At 45.8% G+C, this 18,125-nt stretch overlaps 1 protein-coding gene across 2 annotated transcripts in view; it reads left to right on the top strand.

Moving 5' to 3' along the window:
• Positions 1 to 2,133: 2,133 nt before the first annotated feature.
• The window catches only part of LOC141074257 (antizyme inhibitor 2-like), a 211,896-nt gene continuing 195,904 nt past the window's right edge, over positions 2,134 to 18,125 (top strand). Inside the window, exon 1 of one of the 2 annotated variants that reach the window (XM_073561876.1) lies at positions 2,134 to 2,195. In XM_073561876.1, the coding sequence (XP_073417977.1) occupies positions 2,183 to 2,195 (13 nt within the window). In that variant the 5' untranslated portion in view covers positions 2,134 to 2,182. The remainder of the gene's footprint in view (positions 2,196 to 18,125) is intronic. The other variant, XM_073561877.1, reaches the window with a different exon arrangement.

The raw sequence follows: 18,125 nt of genomic DNA on the forward strand, positions 1-18,125 counted from the left end.
ACATTTGGGAAAAGCCAGGATTGGGACCCACTGGTCACCTAGCTCCAAGGATATGTTTGGAGAAGCCAGGTTGTGACCCTGCGGTCACCTGGTTTTGTACTTCAATGGACTGTCAGCTTCCTAAGCTTGTCATTACCTCCTCTCTGTGCATGCCACAGGTGGTGGTAGAAGGCCCTGGAAGCTCTGAAGTCACAGCTGCTCTTAGTCCGGTGAGTCAGCGGAATGGTGAGGGTGTGTGCACATGCTGCGGATTCGCAGCGGTTTTGGTCCTGCAGATCCGCAGCAGAACTGCTGCGGTGTACAGTACTATTAAAATCAATGGAAAATAAAAACTGCAGTTCAGACGGTGCAGATTTTTCCGGGGTTTCAAACCCGCAGCATGTCAATTCTTTGTGTGGATTCCGCAGCAGATTGGCACCTGCTCCATGGCAGGTGTCAAACCACAGGGGAAAACCGCAGGCTAAACCGCAGAAAAACTGCAGATAAACCGCAGGTCTTTTGACCTGGGAATTTACCTGCGGTTTTTGACAAATTCGTGCGGAAAAATCCGCAGGACAATCCGCAGCATGTGCACACACCCTTAGGCTATGTGCCCACGTAGCGTTTTATTCTGGACACTAAAAACCGGACTCCTTCCCAGAAATCGTGCGTTTTTTTCCGCGCAATTTCACCCCGATTATGTTCGTGATTTTGCCGCGATTTTCGCGTGCGATATTCAAGCATTTTCCAAGCGATTTGAAGCATCGCTTGGAAAGTGATTGACAGGTTGGTCACACTCATCAAACATAGTGTTTGACAAGTGTGACCAGCTTTTTACTATTGAGGCCGCCTATGCGGCCTCAATAGTAAAAGATAGAATGTTAAAATGCTTACAAAAAATAAAAAAAATCAGGGTATATTTACCTTCCGGCGTCCCGCGCTGCCATCCCGGGCCTCAGCGTTCCCAGTAATGCCTTGCGAGACCTGTGATGACGTTGGTCTCGCATTGCTATAGCGATCTCGCGAGACCGTCAGAGTCACGCTAGACTACGTCATCACAGGACCTTGCCGCAAGGCATTACTGGGAACGCTGAGGCCGGGAATGCAGCGCGTGATGCCGGACGGTAAATATACCCCAATTTTTTTATTTTTTATTCTTTTTTTACAGGGGTATGGTACCCAGGGCGTGGAGGACAGTCTCCTCTCCTCCACACCGTGGGTACCAACCGCACATGAGACGCTTAACTTCCCGCATGGTGGGCATAGCCACATGCGGGAAGTAAGCGATTCTCATGCATTCCTATGGGTGCGGAATCGCGGCAATTCTTTGCGATTCCGCACAAAAGAATGACCATGCTGCGATTTCTTTCCACGATGCGATTCCGCCGCGGAAAAAAGCGCAGCATTAGCACAGCATGTGCGGAATGCCATAGGAATGCATGGGGGGCGTTCTGTACACGATTTTTAAACGTTTTTGCATTTAATCACTATTTGTGGCCAGACCAAATCATTGTCTCCATTTTCGTGTCCTGTAAGCCTCTAGTATAACCTGTACGCTAGCGCTGTTATCGCTTCTTGTCTGTTCTCATGTTCTATTCCTTAATCTGCATTATTTGCTACCCAGCATGTAAAACAGAATTCCGTCAGCGACATGGAAAGAGGGTGAAGACTAGAGCCAGAGGACAATGGTGAAGATAAGAGATACATGTGATATCTGACATCTTGTACTCCTGCGGGTGGAGAGGGTAGATAACCATATGCTCAGTACACAAGATAGGATGTCACTCAAGCAGGAGATAAATACCAGGAACATAGTTGTATTATTTATTTCAGCTACAGAACATCCGTAAGTGACTGACCTTACTGCAGCTAATCTATTTGCACTCAGTTTTTAAGATCATAATTATGTCTGTTGTATATTATTTTATAGTTGTGACATAAAGATTAACAAAATGTATAGTATGTATTTATACAAACATGTCCATGAAAGTATTGTAATCAGAATTGTAGATATTATCTATCTCTAGGTTTAAGTTGCTCGTAAATATTGATTTTGCAGAAACTATTTAAACTTAGAAATTTTGTTCAGGGTTTATATACAGATTAAATTAATTATAGTATTTTCACAATTTAAGTATGTTTGCCTCTAGATATCCTCAAGTTCCAAAGAAAGACCCTTTGTTCATTCCTCAATTTCAGGTTCATGCTGGATATGTGTGAGTATATAACAAGTATGCTATATGTATTGCTTTGGGAATCAATTAAAGTGATAGTCCCATCTCCAAGATCTTATCCCAATATGTATTAGGTGTAAAAATAATAACATTAGCAAATACTATATATACTCGTGTATAAGACGAGTTTTTCAGCACATTTTTTTGTGCTGAAAATGCTCCCCTCAGCTTATACAGGAGTCATTATGACAGAACACATCGGGGGAGGGGGAGCGGTGGAGCAGCGGGTCACAGGAGGCAGGAGCTGGTGGCTATAACTGTGCCCGCTGCTAAAGAGAAACGAATATTCACTGCACTGGCAGTGAGTATTCATTTCTCTGTAATAGGGCACACAGTTACAGCTGCAGCCTCCGGCTTACAGCAGCTGCTGGGCTATCATGGGTGCCCGCTCATTAAGGTAATGAATATTCACCTCTCTCCACTCCCGTAGGCATGGAGAGAGGTGACTATTCATTCCCTTAATGAGACGGAACACATAATCCCTCTGTCGCAGATGCTGCTAAGGGCGTGCAGGGAAGGTAAGATTTTTTTTATGCTTTTCTCATGGGGGCCATACATACAAGGATAGGGATGAGGAGCCACGCATACAAGGATGGGAATAAGGGGCCATGCAGATAAGGATGGGGATAAGGGGCCATGCAGACAAGGATGGGGATTAGGAGCCATGCAGACAAGGATGGGAATAAGGAACCACGCAGACAAGGATAGGAATAAGGAGCCACGCAGACAAGGATGGGAAGAAGGAGCTATGCAGACAAGGATGGAGATAAGGAGCCATGCATAAAAGGATGGGGATAAGGGTCATGCAGAAAAGCATGGGAATAAGGGGCCATGCAGACAAGGATGAGGATAAGGGGCCATCCAGACAAGGATGGGAATAAGGAGCCACGCAGACAAGGGTGGGAAAAAGGAGCCATGCAGAGAAGAATGGGAATAAGGAGCCATGCAGACAAGGATGGAGATAAGGAGCCATGCATACAAGGATGGGGATAAGGGGCCATGCAGACAAGGATGAGAATAAGGGGCCATGCAGACAAGGATGGGAATAAGGAGCCATCCAGACAAGGATGGGGATAAGTAGCCATCCAGACAAGGATGGGTATAAGGAGCCATGCAGACAAGGATGGGAATAAGGGGCCATGCAGACAAGGATGGGTATAAGGGGCCATGCAGACAAGGATGGGGATAAGGGGGCATCCAGACAAGGATGGGAGTAAGGAGCCATGCAGACAAGGATGGGGATAAGGAGCCACGCAGACAAGGATGGGAATAAGGAGACATGCAGACAAGGATGGGGATAAGGAGTCATCCAGACAAGGACAGGAATGAGGAGCCATGCAGACAAGAATGGGGATGAGGAGCGATTCATACCAGGACAGGGATGAGGGGACAATGCATACCCGGCTTATACTTGCGTCAATAAGTTTTCCCAGTTTTTCGTGGCAAAATTAAGTGCCTCAGCATATACTCGGGTCGACTTATACATGAGTATATACGGTATCTCAAATTAAAAATGTAGTATAGTTTTTCTGATTCGCTCTGACTTTTTCATCATGTGCTGGCATTCCAAAACCTTAGGTATCCATGGTTACGACCAATAGCAACTAGCTAACTAACTGCCACTATATCTGTGGTCATAACCATGGATACCTAAGGTCCTGGAATGCCTGCACACGATGAAAAAGACATAGCAAAATCAGAAAAACTATACTACATTTCTAATTGAAGGTATTTGCTAATATTATTATTTTTACACCTACTAGATATTGGGATAGGGTCTTGGAGATGGGAATACCTGTTTAAAGCGGTTGTTAACCTTTGGGGACAATTTATGTTTTCTTAAATTCATGCAATGAAACCCCAATGTAAAAAATCATTTTTACTATGGGGCTTCATTAAAACTTTTGCACTGTTTGCATCTTTGTGTTCCTGATCATTCAACTTTGACTTGGTCTATAATCATAAGTCAGCTTAGAAAAAGACAGATAAGAGTTACAAACTCTGTGTCAGACCATCATAGCAGCTTGACCGATGGATTCTTAGTTAAATAATTCTGTAGCCAGCAATAGACGATGCAACATAGAGGCTCTAAAATAAATGTTGCAACATTTTTATTGAAATCTAATAGCAAAAATGATTTTTTTTTAAATTCAAAATGCATGCATTTAAAGGGAACCTGTCATATTAAAAAAAAAAACACTATTAACCTGCAGATATGTGGTTAATAGTGTTCTGAAGCCACCTCACTAACAACCTGGCTACCGGGAAGATATGACCTTTATTCCTTCTGGTACTTTCAGCTTTCAGTCAGGGAGGTGCAGCCTGTACACAGTGAGTGGCTTCTGAATTCACACCCCTGGCACTGACTGACAGCCGATTCAGAGTAGCTTCAGCATTGAGTCAGCCCTAAGTCAGTGTCCGGGGCGCAGCTTCAGCCGTTCATTTCCTTCTGATAGTCAGGCATTCAGTGCAGCTGCAGTGGCATGGCTTTAGCACACAATTTACCTGCAGATTAACCCCATATCTGCAAGTTAATAGTGTTTATAGGTTCCCTTTAAATAAAAAAAAATGTTCCCAATAATGGACAAACCATGTAAAGCAGTCACAACTTAAACACTCCCATTATTTTTTGTTATTTATTTTTATTTGTTAATCATGTGTTAATATGTGTGCTGCATACTCTAATCGCCATCTTCCCTGGTTTCCAGCAGAACTCCGGTCCTCTTCTCTATGCACGTGACTGTAATTGCGACCAGTCAGCTCACAATGGGTTCTATGTGTGAGCCAGAAGTCGCAATTACAATATAGAAGACGACCAAGGCGCCCCTGAAAATCAGGGAACACAGAGATCAGTAAATATTAAATTTTATTTACAGCACTCAGCACAGATATTTACACATATTTAGAAAATAAAAAATTAACATAAGTGTTTTTTAATCTACCTTTCCTATTGCGTTTGGCTAACAGCACTTCTAAGAATTAGAATTTGGTGGGGACACAGAAGAGCATAGCTCCATAGCTTACAATTTTGCCTTTACAAAATAATTTTCTTTCTAGATTGCCCTTTCATTGCCCTATAAATTATGATGTCAATAATAGTGTCCCGAAACACAATATATTACCCCCAGAGCAAATTATTCCACATTACTCTCCACACACACAAATGATATGATGACCCTACTGTACCTCCCTCCCCCTGAAAAATAAAACAGGCCCCCATCCATATAGATGTGCAAACAGTATAAAAGCTTCCCTCACATAGACCTGAAAACAGTATAAGGGTATGTGTGGGTTGCCCTCCCAGGGCCGTGGGGTACTCGGCACCGGGCCGGTCTCCCAAAGGGGAACGTCACAGCAGCGGCGACCCGGTCCGTGGCCCTGGGCGCCCATGTAAAAGGGGTTAAGCGATGGAATAAAGTTTATGAGTGAATGATTCGTGACGCCACCTGTGGTGTTCAGCAATGAAGATGTTAAGCCGACGCTGCAGACAGATCCTCTGGGACAGATGGTGTGGTGCAGCAATGATGTTGTGGCCCTCCACAGGTAGGGCAGCAGTCCCAGGGCAGTGTAGATGAAGAGATAAGGGAGAGACGTAGATGGTGCAGTGTCAGGCACAGAGATGTAGCAGTGCTGAGGGTGTTGGCGGAAGAAGGCAAGGACACAACAGGGTGCAGTTTCCCTACCTTTACTTTGCTTGGCAAATGCAGTCCAGGGTCCAGATTACAGATGGCACAGGAGCTGGCTAGCCTGGAAGCAACTTAGGAATCTCTCTATGCAGATGGGTTGTGTAGTCTCCTTCCTAGGGCTTATTTTTAGGTACTTGCAGTACTGTGTTACACTGAATTTCCACTTGCTTATTCTCTTTAGAACTCCCTCGTATGGCAGACAGCTGTAGCCTTCCTCTTCTGGCTCACACGTCGCTGTTGTGCCTCCGAGTCTTATGTGGGAATAGAGCATTTACAGCTTCCTATTCCTCCGGTTTCTGTTGCAGGACCATCAGTGTCCGTACAGCCTTGGAGACCGGGCTCCAGATCATACGCTATAGCTGGGAATGAGCCTGAACTCTCTGCTCAATCTCCCAGCTCTTCTCCTCCACATCCACACACGTTGCCCTCCTCACACGAACTTCCACTAATTTTCCCTCCCTCCTCCTTTCTGCGCAGATTGCATTGTCCACACTCCCGGCACCAATTTTCAATGGCCTTCCTCATTCCAGCCCAATAGAATCTCTCCCAGAGCAAGGCCTCCAACTTCTTCCATCCGAAGTGTCCAGCTCCATTGTGGTATGCTTCCAAGACCATTGATGCCTCCCTCTTTGGGACTACCACCTGCCAGACCAGCTCATGAGTGCAGGCATTGATACTCCTCCGACACAGCTTTCCCTCATAGAGGAACAGCCGGCCTCTTTCCTTCCACAACTGCTGGATTTCTTCAGGAGCATCTGGATCCGGGCCTGAGTCAGCTTGTGACAGTAGCTCCTTTACCAGGCGGACTGTGGGCTCGCTATGCTGCGTTTCAGCCCAGTCATGATGAGGCAATGGATTTAGGGTGGCCTCTTTCATGATTGACCGTCTGTTTCTCACTCCTTGGGCACGTTGGGCCGCAATTGGCCGGTGGAAGGCAGGTAACTCTATTTCTTCGAGTGCCTCAGGGTCTTCTCCTGCATCTGGCAGATTGGGCATTCTGGACAGCGCATCAGCAATGGCATTCTTGTGCCCCGCTCGGTACTTGATGGTGAATTCATAGTTAGACAGCCGGGCCATCCATCGCTGCTCCAGTGCACCTAGTTTTGCAGTTTCCAAGTGAGTCAACGGGTTGTTGTCCGTGAAGATGGTAAACTTGGCTGAAGCTAGGTAATGCTTGAATCGTTCAGTCACAGCCCAGACTATGGCGAGGAACTCCAGTTTGAAGGAACTGTAGTTGTCAGGTTTCCTTTCAGTGGGACGAAGCTTCCTGCTGGCGTAGGAGATCACTCTTTCTTTGCCATTCTGTACCTGTGACAGTACTGCTCCCAGTCCCACGTTGCTGGCATCCATATACAACACAAATGGTTGGTCATAATCTGGGTAGGCCAGAACTTCATCTCGTGTGAGAGCTATCTTCAGTCGAGTGAAGGACCTCTCCAGTTCCTCATTCCATTCAAATGTAGAGCTCTTCTTCCTGGCTTTCTTGGGCTGGCCCACCAGAAGATTTTGCATAGGGGTGGCTATCTCAGTAAAGCCTTTGATGAACCTTCGGTAGTAGCCTACCAACCTGAGGAATTGACGTACCTCATGGAGGTTGCTGGTCTTCTGCCAGTCCCGGATGACGATGACTTTGTCAGGATCCGGGGCCACACCTTCTGCACTCACTACATGACCGAGGTACTGTACCTTGGGCTTCAGGAGGTGGCATTTGGATGGCTTCACTTTCAGGCCAAAGTTGGACAAGGCTTCAAACACCTCAGCCAGGTGCTTCAGATGGTCTTCATAAGTCTTGGAGAAAACAATGACATCATCAAGGTACAACAGGACTGTCTCGAAGTTCTTGTGTCCAAGACAGCACTCCATTAGCTGTTGAAATGTCCCAGGGGCAGTGCAGAGTCCGAATGGCATGTAGTTGAACTCGCAGAGACCCATTGGGGTGGTAAACGCTGTTTTCTCCTTGTCTGCCTCTGCCACGGGAACCTGCCAATACCCACTAGTGAGATCTAAGATGGAAAAATAGTTAGCAGTTTTAAGTGCGGCTAATGACTCCTCAGTTCTGGGTAATGGGTAGGCATCCTTATGTGTAATGCTGTTAGTTTTTCGGTAATCAACACACATTCTCATGCTACCATCTTTATTTTTCACAAAGACTATTGGAGCTGCCCAGGGGCTACAACTGTCTCTGATCACCCCAGCCTCCTTCATTTCCCGCAACATACTTTTGGCGACCATACTCCTAGGGGCGCCACATGTGCACACGTTGTGGATTCCATTGCAGATTTTGCTAAATCCGCAAGTAAAATGACTTGCGTTTTACCTGCAGATTTTGTGCAGATTTCCCTTGCGTTTTTACACCTGCGGGTGCAGGTATAAAAACGTTGTGGATGTCGCACAAAGAATTGACATGCTGCAGATTCAAATCTGCAGAAATAATGGAACTGTACACCGCAGGAGAATCCGCTGCGGATCCACAGGGCTAAAATCTGCTGCGGATCCGCAGCAGAATCCACAACGTGTGCACATACCCTAATGGCCTCCACATAGACCTGAAAATAGTACAATGACCCTCACATAGTCCTGCAAACTGTGTAATGGCGCACCTACATAGACCTGCAAACAGTATAACGGCGACCCCACAAAGACCTGCAAACAGTATAATGTCCCCCCAAATAGACCTGCAAACAGTATAATAGTCCCAATATAAACCTGCAAACAGTATAATGATCCCCACATAGACCTGCAAAGAGTATAACGTCCCCCACATAGACCTGCAAACAGTATAATGGCAACCCCACATAGACCTGCAAACAGTATATTGTCCCCAACATAGACTTGCAAACAGTATAATGGCAACCCCACATAGACCTGCAAACAGTATAATGTCACCCCACATAGACCTGCAAACAGTATATTGTCCCCCACATAGACCTGCAAACAGTATAATGGCAACCCCACATAGACCTGCAAACAGTATATTGTCCCCCACATAGACCTGCAATCAGTTAGCTCTGGAACGCTTCAACGTATCCCACTAATTCTGAGAATGTTTTTTTAATGACATATTGCACTTCATGTTAGTGGTAAAATTTATTTGATATGACTTGCATTTATTTATGAAAAAATAGAAATTTGACAAAAATTTTGAAAATTTTGCAATTTTCAAACTTTTAATTTTTGTGCCCCTTAAATCAGAGATACTATTGAAGAGAAATATCGCAATAGTGCATTATCCAGTGTAGGTATATCAATTTAAAAATAATACACTCACCAGATGGAGTTTGTAATAAGCATGGAGGATTCTCTGCTGCAGGAACCACAGATCCACGAGGGACCGACGTAGAAGATGCAGGATAGGAAAAAAGTGGTCAGACAATCCACGCTGCGAATCACTATGAAAAATTATTATTACAGTGGTCTTTATTCGACGTGTTTTGAAGTTTCACAAAACTCCTTCCTCAGGTTTTTTCCTGAGGAAGGAATTCTGTGAAACTTCGAAATGCGTCGAATAAAGACCACTGTAATAGTAATTGTTCATAGTGATTCGCAGTGCGGATTGTCTGACCACTTCTTTCCTATCCTGCACCTTAAATCAGAGAGTCATATCGCACAAAATAGTTAATAATAACATTTCCCACAGGTCTACTTTACATCAGCACAATTTTGGAAACATAATTTTTTTTTGTTAGGATGATCAATTGATCAGCGATTTCTCATGTTCCCAACAAAATTTACAAAACCATTTTTTTGGGACCACCTCACATTTGAAGTGAGTTTGGGGGGTCAATATGACAGAAAATACAAAAGTGACACCACTATCATGCCAGCGCCCGCTACTGCTGCCGCTCCCAGGTGCTCCCCTCTGCCCCCCGCTCCCTGCGCCGCGATGCTCTCCCAGCCTCCCATCCTGCCGCCCGTGGGATCCAGCGTGGTGTCTCCTCTCCCTCATGCTTCCGTCCTGCTTCAGCCCCGTGCATGCGCCTTAGGTCTCGGGTGCGCACTTCTCACTCCTCTTAATCCCTTCTGCACCTTCCCAGAGGAGTGAGCGCTCCAATCAAGCACCAGCACATGGTATATCAGGCGGCTCCTCCATAATGGAGGCGCCTGATTACCGTGTGCATATTGTACACTACTCTGGCCCGTCCTGACTACCTGTTCCTGACTACCTGCTCCGTGCTCCGTCCTGACTACCTGTTCCTGACTACCTGCTCCGCGCTCCATCCTAACTACCTGTTCCTGACTACCTGTCCCGTCCTGTCTACCAGCCCCGTCCTGACCTCAGTTCCATTACATTCCAGAATCCTTGCCTCCGGCCAGGTCACCCGTTTTGGTAGCCTCATCTCCTCAGCCCCGGTTGGGCTCACTCGTTCCCACTTGAGCCGTCCCTCTTGGTACCAGCTGTCGCGGTATTTCACTGCCCCTAACAATCCCTGTATAGGGGTAGGCACCACCTGGTCCGCTCGCTCCTGGGAACTTCAGTGCCACGACCCAGAGGGTCACTCTTGCCACACGTCATTCCCTAGAAGTCACACCGTAATCAGGCTATGGACCCCGCTGGTGTCTCGGCTGCAACCCAAAAAGAATTGCTCTTTTTGCAGGTGAACCAAACCCGGATCATGTCCTTTATGAAGTCTATGGACACCCGGCTGTCCGCCATACAGTCCTCCGATCCAGGGAACGCTCCCCTGCTGGCAGTGCTCCAGCAGGAGCTCGTGCAGCAGCGTGATACTCAGTCCCTTAGCTACATGGCTTCCGTAGATGACCGTTTACTTTCTCTCCAGTGCTCTGCAGCGGCCTCTGCTCCGCTCCGTGAACCTGCACCTCACCTGCCGCCACGTTTGGGAAAGCCTCCTAGGTATAGTGGAGATCCCAAATTGTGTCGGGGGTTCCTCAACCAGTGCAGCCTAAACTTCGAGTTTTTGCCCCAGCAATATCTGTCTGATCGAGGCAAGTTGGCATTTATCATGTCCCATCTCGAGGGGGAGGCTTTGGCTTGAGTGAACCCCCTGTGGGAGAGGGATGACCCGGTTGTATCCAGTATACAAAACTTCTTGGACACCTTCCGTCGGGTCTTTGATGAGCCAGGGCGCTTGGCTTCCACCACTGAGTCCCTTTTCAATCTCCGATAGGGAACTCTTACGGTGGGACAGTACGCCATCCGCTTCCGAACCCTATCCTCAGAGCTGGGGTGGCATAATGAGGCGTTAGTAGAGGTCTTTTGAAGGGAGCTTTCGGGTAAGATAAAAGATGAGCTCACCGGTCGGGACACCCCCTCCACTTTAGAGGACCTTATATCCCTGGCTACACGTATTGATTTATGGTTCCAGGAACGCTCTCACGAGTCGGTTAGGGAAAGGGGGTCCTCTAGGTTTAACCAGGTCCCTAGTCCTCTTCCAACTAAGCCTCCCAGTAGTTCTGCTCCGGAGCCCATGCAGTTGAACCGCGTAAAGTTGTCTGAGCTGCAGCGCAGGGAGAGACTAGTGCAAAGTTTATGTCTCTATTGCGGTGGAGCCAACCACTTTCTACGTTCCTGTCCGGAGAGACCGGAAAACTCCTCCGCCTACGCCAGGTAAAAGAGGCCTCCCTAGGTGACTCTGTTTCCTCTCTATCCCTTACTATTTCAGCCCTAATTGTCCTAAGTCGGGGGCGTAGATCTGTGGAGGCTTATGTGGACTCGGGTGTGGCTGGCAACTTCATTCGGCTTGAAGAAGTAGACAAGTCCCGGTTTCCAGTCGTAACCCTTGAAGAGCCGCGTGTAATTACCTCTGTGGATGGCAAACCGTTATCTGTACCCATCACCATGGTTACACTCGAGCTGGAGATGCAAATTGGAGCCCTGCACCGGGAAAAAATAGCCTTTTATGTTTTGCCCCATTTGTCTCACACCCTGCTCCTTGGTCTACCCTGGCTCAGGTCACATGAGCCAGTCCTGGATTCACGCTCTGGGGAGGTCCTTCCCTGGGGTCACTGTTGCCACGAACGCTGTCTGCTGCCTGTTACCCGTTCTAGTCCTCACCAAGTACCCGTTGACCTTCCAGGGCTTCTAGTGGCCTATCATTCTTTTGCGGATGTCTTCGATAAGAAGGAGGCAAAGACCCTTCCTCCGCATCGGGCCTACGACTGCCCAATCGAGCTGGTTACTGGAGCCACCCCACCCAGGGGGAGAACCTATCCGCTGTCCCCGGCAGAAACCTCAGCCATGACAGAGTACATCCGGGAGAACTTAGCCAAGGGCTTCATCCGGAAATCGTCTTCCACAGGGGGGGCTGGGTTTTTCTTTGTTTGGAAGAAGGATGGATCCCTTCAACCTTATATCGACTACCGAGGCCTGAACAACATCACGGTCAAGAATAGGTATCCTCTGCCGCTTATCCCCAAGCTTTTCGACCGCCTGCGAAGGGCCCGGATCTTTACTAAGCTAGATCTATGGGGGGCCTACAATTTGGTCCGGATACGTGCTAGAGACGAGTGGAAGACCGCCTTTAACACACGGGATGGCCATTATGAATATTTGGTCATGCCCTTTGGATTTTGTAACGCTCCGGCAGTCTTCCAGGAATTTGTTAATGAAGTCTTCCGGGATCTTCTGTACTCGGGTGTAGTGGTATATCTAGATAACATACTCATTTTTTCACCCGATGTGTCCTCCCACAGGAGGAGTGTTTGTCTGGTCCTGCAATGCCTACAGGAGAATCGACTCTATGCCAAAATAGAGAAATGCCTGTTTGAGCAGACCTCCTTACCCTTCTTGGGGTATATTATCACGGACTCTGGGTTGAGGATGGATCCAGAGAAATTGACCGCCGTGCTCAAATAGCCGCAACCTGTTGGAGTAAAAGCCATCCAACGATTCTTAGGCTTCGCAAATTATTCTAGGCATTTCGTCCCTCACCTCCTCATTAACCAATCCTATCGATGCCCTTACCCGGAAGGGAGCGAGACCTAACATCAGGCCTTCGGAAGCTGAGGATGCCTTTCTTGCCCTGAAGCGGGCCTTTGCCACAGCCCCAGTTTTGCATTGGCCAGAGGTCAGCAGGCCCTTTGTCCTAGAGGTGGACGCCTCCTCCACGGGGTTCGGGACAATTCTCTCCCAGAAGACGTCCTCCGGGCTCTTGGCTCCTTGCGGGTTCTTCTCCAAGTCATTTTCCCCCGCAGAATGCAATTACACAATTGGGGATCGAGAATTGCTGGCCATAAAGATGGCTCTGGAGGAGTGGTGTTATCTTCTGGAAGGGGCTGTCCATCCCTTTATGATATTCAATGACCACAAGAACCTAGCCTATATTCAGTCGGCTCAGAGACTCAATTCCAGACAAGCTATGTGATCATTGTTTTTCTCTCATTTCGACTTCAGGCTCCATTTTCTTTTCAAATATTTTTATTAAATTTTTCACATTTTTTTAGGGTAGGAAGGGTAAACAAAGGGAAAGGAAATAAATTAAAATTTAAAGAACTCCTCTTTAATAAAGAGAGTTTTACCAAACATTCTATACAATACTACTTATAAATACTATATTACTACATTTACTCTCGTAATACTAAATCTAAAAAAACAAAACAAACCTTCTACTACTAATCCAGACTCAAAGCCTATCCCCGGTCATGTTTCTGTAAAAACCGCATGCAGTCTCATTGTAATAATGAAAATTTTGAATTCCACAAGGCCCATTTATTGTGATATTTATTCAAAGAGTTGCTATTAAAAGCAAATCTTTCCTCCAATGTACTATGAAGACGCAGTGTGTCTAGGATAGCTTAGAAGCTGGTAGTATTTGTTGTTTTCCACTGATATGCTAGTGAATTTTTTACAGTTAGAAAAATGTGGATCAGTATATATTTAGTGGAAGGGTGAACGCTCTCGAGGCCTAGGGAAAGAAGTACCATCTGTGGTGTAACAGTAATTTCATTGTCAGTTAAAGTATTAATATGTCCTTTAACTTCATTCCAAAGATTTTTTAACTGGACAGCTCCAGAAAATGTGATACAAATTGCCAGAGTCTCCACAGCCTCTCCAACACTGAGGTGAGATCTCTTGATTGATATGGGATAACCTTAAGGCCCCGTCACATACAGTGATCTTGCTAGCGAGATCGCTATGTGTGACGGGGATCAGCGACCGGCCCCCCTGCCGGGTATAGCTGATCGTGCTCGATCGGCCTGGGTCATTTTTTGATCGCAGGTCTCCCGCTGGCCAGCGAGCATCGCTACATGTGGCAGTGGGAGCCAACGATCAGCGATGCGCCCAGCGCTCTAAGCAGGCACTGGGAGCTGGTCTCTAAGGCAAATATCTGGTTACTAAGCGGCGCGAGCACGCAGGTTTCTAAGGTACACATCGGGTAACTAAGTGACGCGCGCCGCTTAGTAACCCGATATTTACCTTAGAGACCAGCGTCCTCACTGGTGCTGATTGCTGGTGAAGCTGCCTGTTTGGCAGCTCACCAGTGATCATGTAGCGATGCACCAGCGATCCTGACAAGGTCGTAACGTTTTCGGGATCGCTGGTGCATCTTTGTGTGACGGGGCCTTTATTGGAGTGTAATACCATCTATTCATAACTTTATAAAAGGACTCTTGCAAGGCCATAGAAATGGTAGATTTGTATGTATGCTTAATAGCATATTCCCATTGCCCTGCCTGAACTACAATATTTAAGTCTAATTCCCGTCTTCTCATGTAATTATTTTTTGAAAAGGCGGTATCTTTGTGTGAGTAGATATTTTTTATACTCCATTTGGTTTTATGATTAACGTTAACTAATAATGAAGAGACAATTTCCAAGTTCATGACCCTACCCCTCAGGAGCTTTTGGATGCTAGCTTTTATTGTGAAGAAAGAATACATTTCTGATGAGGGCAAATGGTATTTAGATTTAAGTTCACTAAAAGTAATAAACTTTTGGTCATCCCACAAGTCGCCAAATTTTTTAATATGCAACTCAGTCCAGGTACCCGGAATCGGAAAATTGTATATCAAGGCTAATAAAGAGAGAGGGAAAATTCTAATCATATCCTCCCTATTCTCTTTTCTACTTTATCTAGTCAGGATGTTCCATGCCCATGGCCTGGAGGATTGGGTGGTGGTGCTCCCTCTGCTGAGATTCCAGTAAATGATTAAGGCTGGTTTCACATTTGCGTTTTTTTGCGCTGGAAAAAAACGCATACGTGCGCATGCGTTTTTTCCCCTATATTTAACATGGGTGCGCATACCTGCGTGCTGGTAAGCGCATGTATGCGATTTTCATGCGCTGCGTTTTTTTGGGGTGTGCGTTTGTATTTTCCAGACGCAGCATGTTGCATTTTTTGGCCCTGCAAAAAAGCGCATGCGCACATATGCGCACGTTTTGCGCTAAAAATGGCCATTATAGCCTATGGATGCGCATACATGCGCACTGGCATGCTCATGTATGCGTTTTTTTGCACATGCGTTTTTTTTTGTTAACCATGGAATTTAGGGGTTTGGGTTAGAGTTAGGGTTAGTTAAGGGGGTTTAGGGTTGGGGTTAGGGTCAGGGTTAGGGTTAAGTATGGTTTGGTTAAGGGTCAGGGTCAGGGTTGGGGTTAGGGTCAGGGTTAGGGTTAAGTATGGTTTGGTTAAGGGTTAGGGTCAGGGTTAGGGTTAGGGTCAGGGTTAGGGTTAAGTATGGTTTGGTTAAGGGTTAGGGTCAGGGTTAGGGTTGGGGTTAGGGTCAGGGTTAGGGTTAAGTATGGTTTGGTTAAGGGTTAGGGTCAGGGTTAGGGTTAGGGTCAGGGTTAGGGTTAAGTATGGTTTGGTTAGGGTCAGGGTTAGGGTTAGGGTCAGGGTTAGGGTTAGGGTTAGTTAGGGTTTGGGTTAGGGTTAAGTATGGTTTGGTTAAGGGTTAGGGTCAGGGTTAGGGTCAGGGTTAGGGTTAGGGTTAGGGTTAGTTAGGGTTTGGGTTAGGGTTAAGTATGGTTTGGTTAAGGGTTAGGGTTAGGGTTAGGGTCAGGGTTAGGGTCAGGGTTAGGGTTAGTAAAGTCATGGTTTGGGTTAGTGTGAGGGGCCACCTAATGTTGGAAAAAAACGCAAACGCGGTAAAAACGCACTAAAAACGCATACAAACGCATAAAAACGCTGCGTTTTTTTCATGCATGCTCATAAAAATGCTTGAAAAAAACGCAGCAGTTGTATGCTTTTGTATGCGTTTTTTTAATGCGTTTTTTTGCGGGAAAAACGCGCTGCAAAAAAAAGCAAGTGTGAAACTAGCCTAAGGAAGGTTTTTTTGGATGGAACTCTCATTAATTTGGGCCTGTTCTAAGTCCAGCCACACCGAAGGCGAACTCTCTTTAAACCGGTCCTAGCTCAGTTTGAGAAGTGTCACATGATAATATGACCAAATATTGGGCAAAGCGAGTCCACCATATCTCTTTGTTTTGTATAAGATATCTGTTGCCACTCTTTTTTATTTTTCCATATGAATAGCTGTATTAGTTTTTGAATTTTTGTTATAAGTGATATATGTATTTTTAAAGGGATAGTTCTAAATACGGTAAATAGAGAATTTTTGGTAGAATGAAGACCTTCACTACTAAGATTTTTCCCAGTAGGGTCAAGTCGAGAGTGCTGAATCTATGGAAATCCTTTGAGATAGTTTTAAGAAGATTATCTATATTAGTGGGGACAATGGATTTGATTTTGGTGGTAAGAGTTATTCCTAACTAAAGCCCCCGTTACACACTGCGATATCGCTAGCAATATCACTGTAAAGTCACCGATTTTGTGACGTTGCAGCGATATTGCTAGCGATATCGCTGCATGTGATACTTACCTCCGACCGGCTCCCCCGCTGGTTGTCGCTGATCGCGCGAGAAGCTGCTGGATTATTCCTCGTCGGTCACTTCCTGCGGCGCTTCCTGTGGCACCGACGAGCGACGCGTGGACGCGGGCGGGAGGACGTCAGGATCGCCGCGTCTGACAGGTAAGTAGCGACCCCCGACCCCAGCGATGTCGCTGGTGAGATCTGCCTGTGTGGCAGCTCACTAGCGACCACTTAGCGATGCACCAGCTATCCTGACCGCGTCATATCGCTAGTCGGGATCGCTGGTGCATCGCTAGGTGTAATGGTACCCGAAGTAATTTCTTTTTCTTCCCATATAAAATTGGTTAGTGTTTTAATTTTTTCAATTACAGTGCTATTTAACACTAGAAGTCCCAGAGAGGGGTCATTTAACATTTCTACCTTTGGAACCCCGAGAGGGGTCGAATGACCTGAAGGATTTTATCTAACATCCTATAATCACCGTCTTTTTTTCTGTAATTAAGGCCACTACTGTCGCACCACAGGAGGTTGTTGTTTTCCATTGAGTTTAGCCTTTTAGTTTCTAGTTAGTTCTATTCAGTTTATTGTATTTGATAATATAAAGACTATACATATTGTATTTAGTTTAGTTTTATTTGAGCAAAAAAGCACTGAAACAATGAATCATTTTTTATATATTTTAAATAGAGAATTAGAAATTTTAGAGCAAGGTAATAATATACAAAAGAACAACTGTTATTTGTATCCATGCTTTTTATTTTTGATATAAAAATAATAAAAAAAATACAAGGAATAAAACAATTCTACACATATTTACAATAGGCTGCAGTGGGGGCTGCATGTGTGTGTGTGAGTGGCATGTCCTTCTTGTGTGACTAGCATTTCAGCACTCACCGAGCAGTCTGTCGGCACTGTCGGAACATATCTGGCACTGCCTGGGTATGTCCCTGGTACATTTGCCACACGTGTATTTGCAGCAGTCAACACATCTCTCAGTTGCACAATTGTTTGTGCATGGATGGTTGACCTGACACTTCGCCCTTTTGCCCTTTTGTTTCTTGTGAACAAAATAGGTGAAGCAGTCACCTATTTATCCCCCACAGCACAAAAGGCTGCATGCAAATTTGCTAAGGTGTTAGCAACCTTATGCATATCCCCCGCACAACAATGCAGCTGGGGGGTGGGCAGACACACTCAGGAGCAGCTTACATTCTTTTGCTCTTTTACAAGACCCTTGTTGAGGTGTATCAACACAATTAATTTGTTTTGTTTTTTGTCTGTCATTTTTAACCCACTTCTTTCACATTTTTTTTTAAAAGAAAAACATAACTAAATTCTTTTAGAAAAACTTGAAAAATTGAAACAGATTGTATGTTTTGCAAACTATATGTACATTTGGCAAAATGACCTGGATAATGTAGCACAACATCACGGATTAACAGCAAAAGGTCACATC

Source organism: Dendrobates tinctorius, unplaced genomic scaffold (genome assembly GCF_039654945.1).
Source record: "Dendrobates tinctorius isolate UK_male_01 unplaced genomic scaffold, ASM3965494v1 ptg000331l, whole genome shotgun sequence".
NCBI classification, from domain to species: domain Eukaryota; kingdom Metazoa; phylum Chordata; class Amphibia; order Anura; family Dendrobatidae; genus Dendrobates; species Dendrobates tinctorius.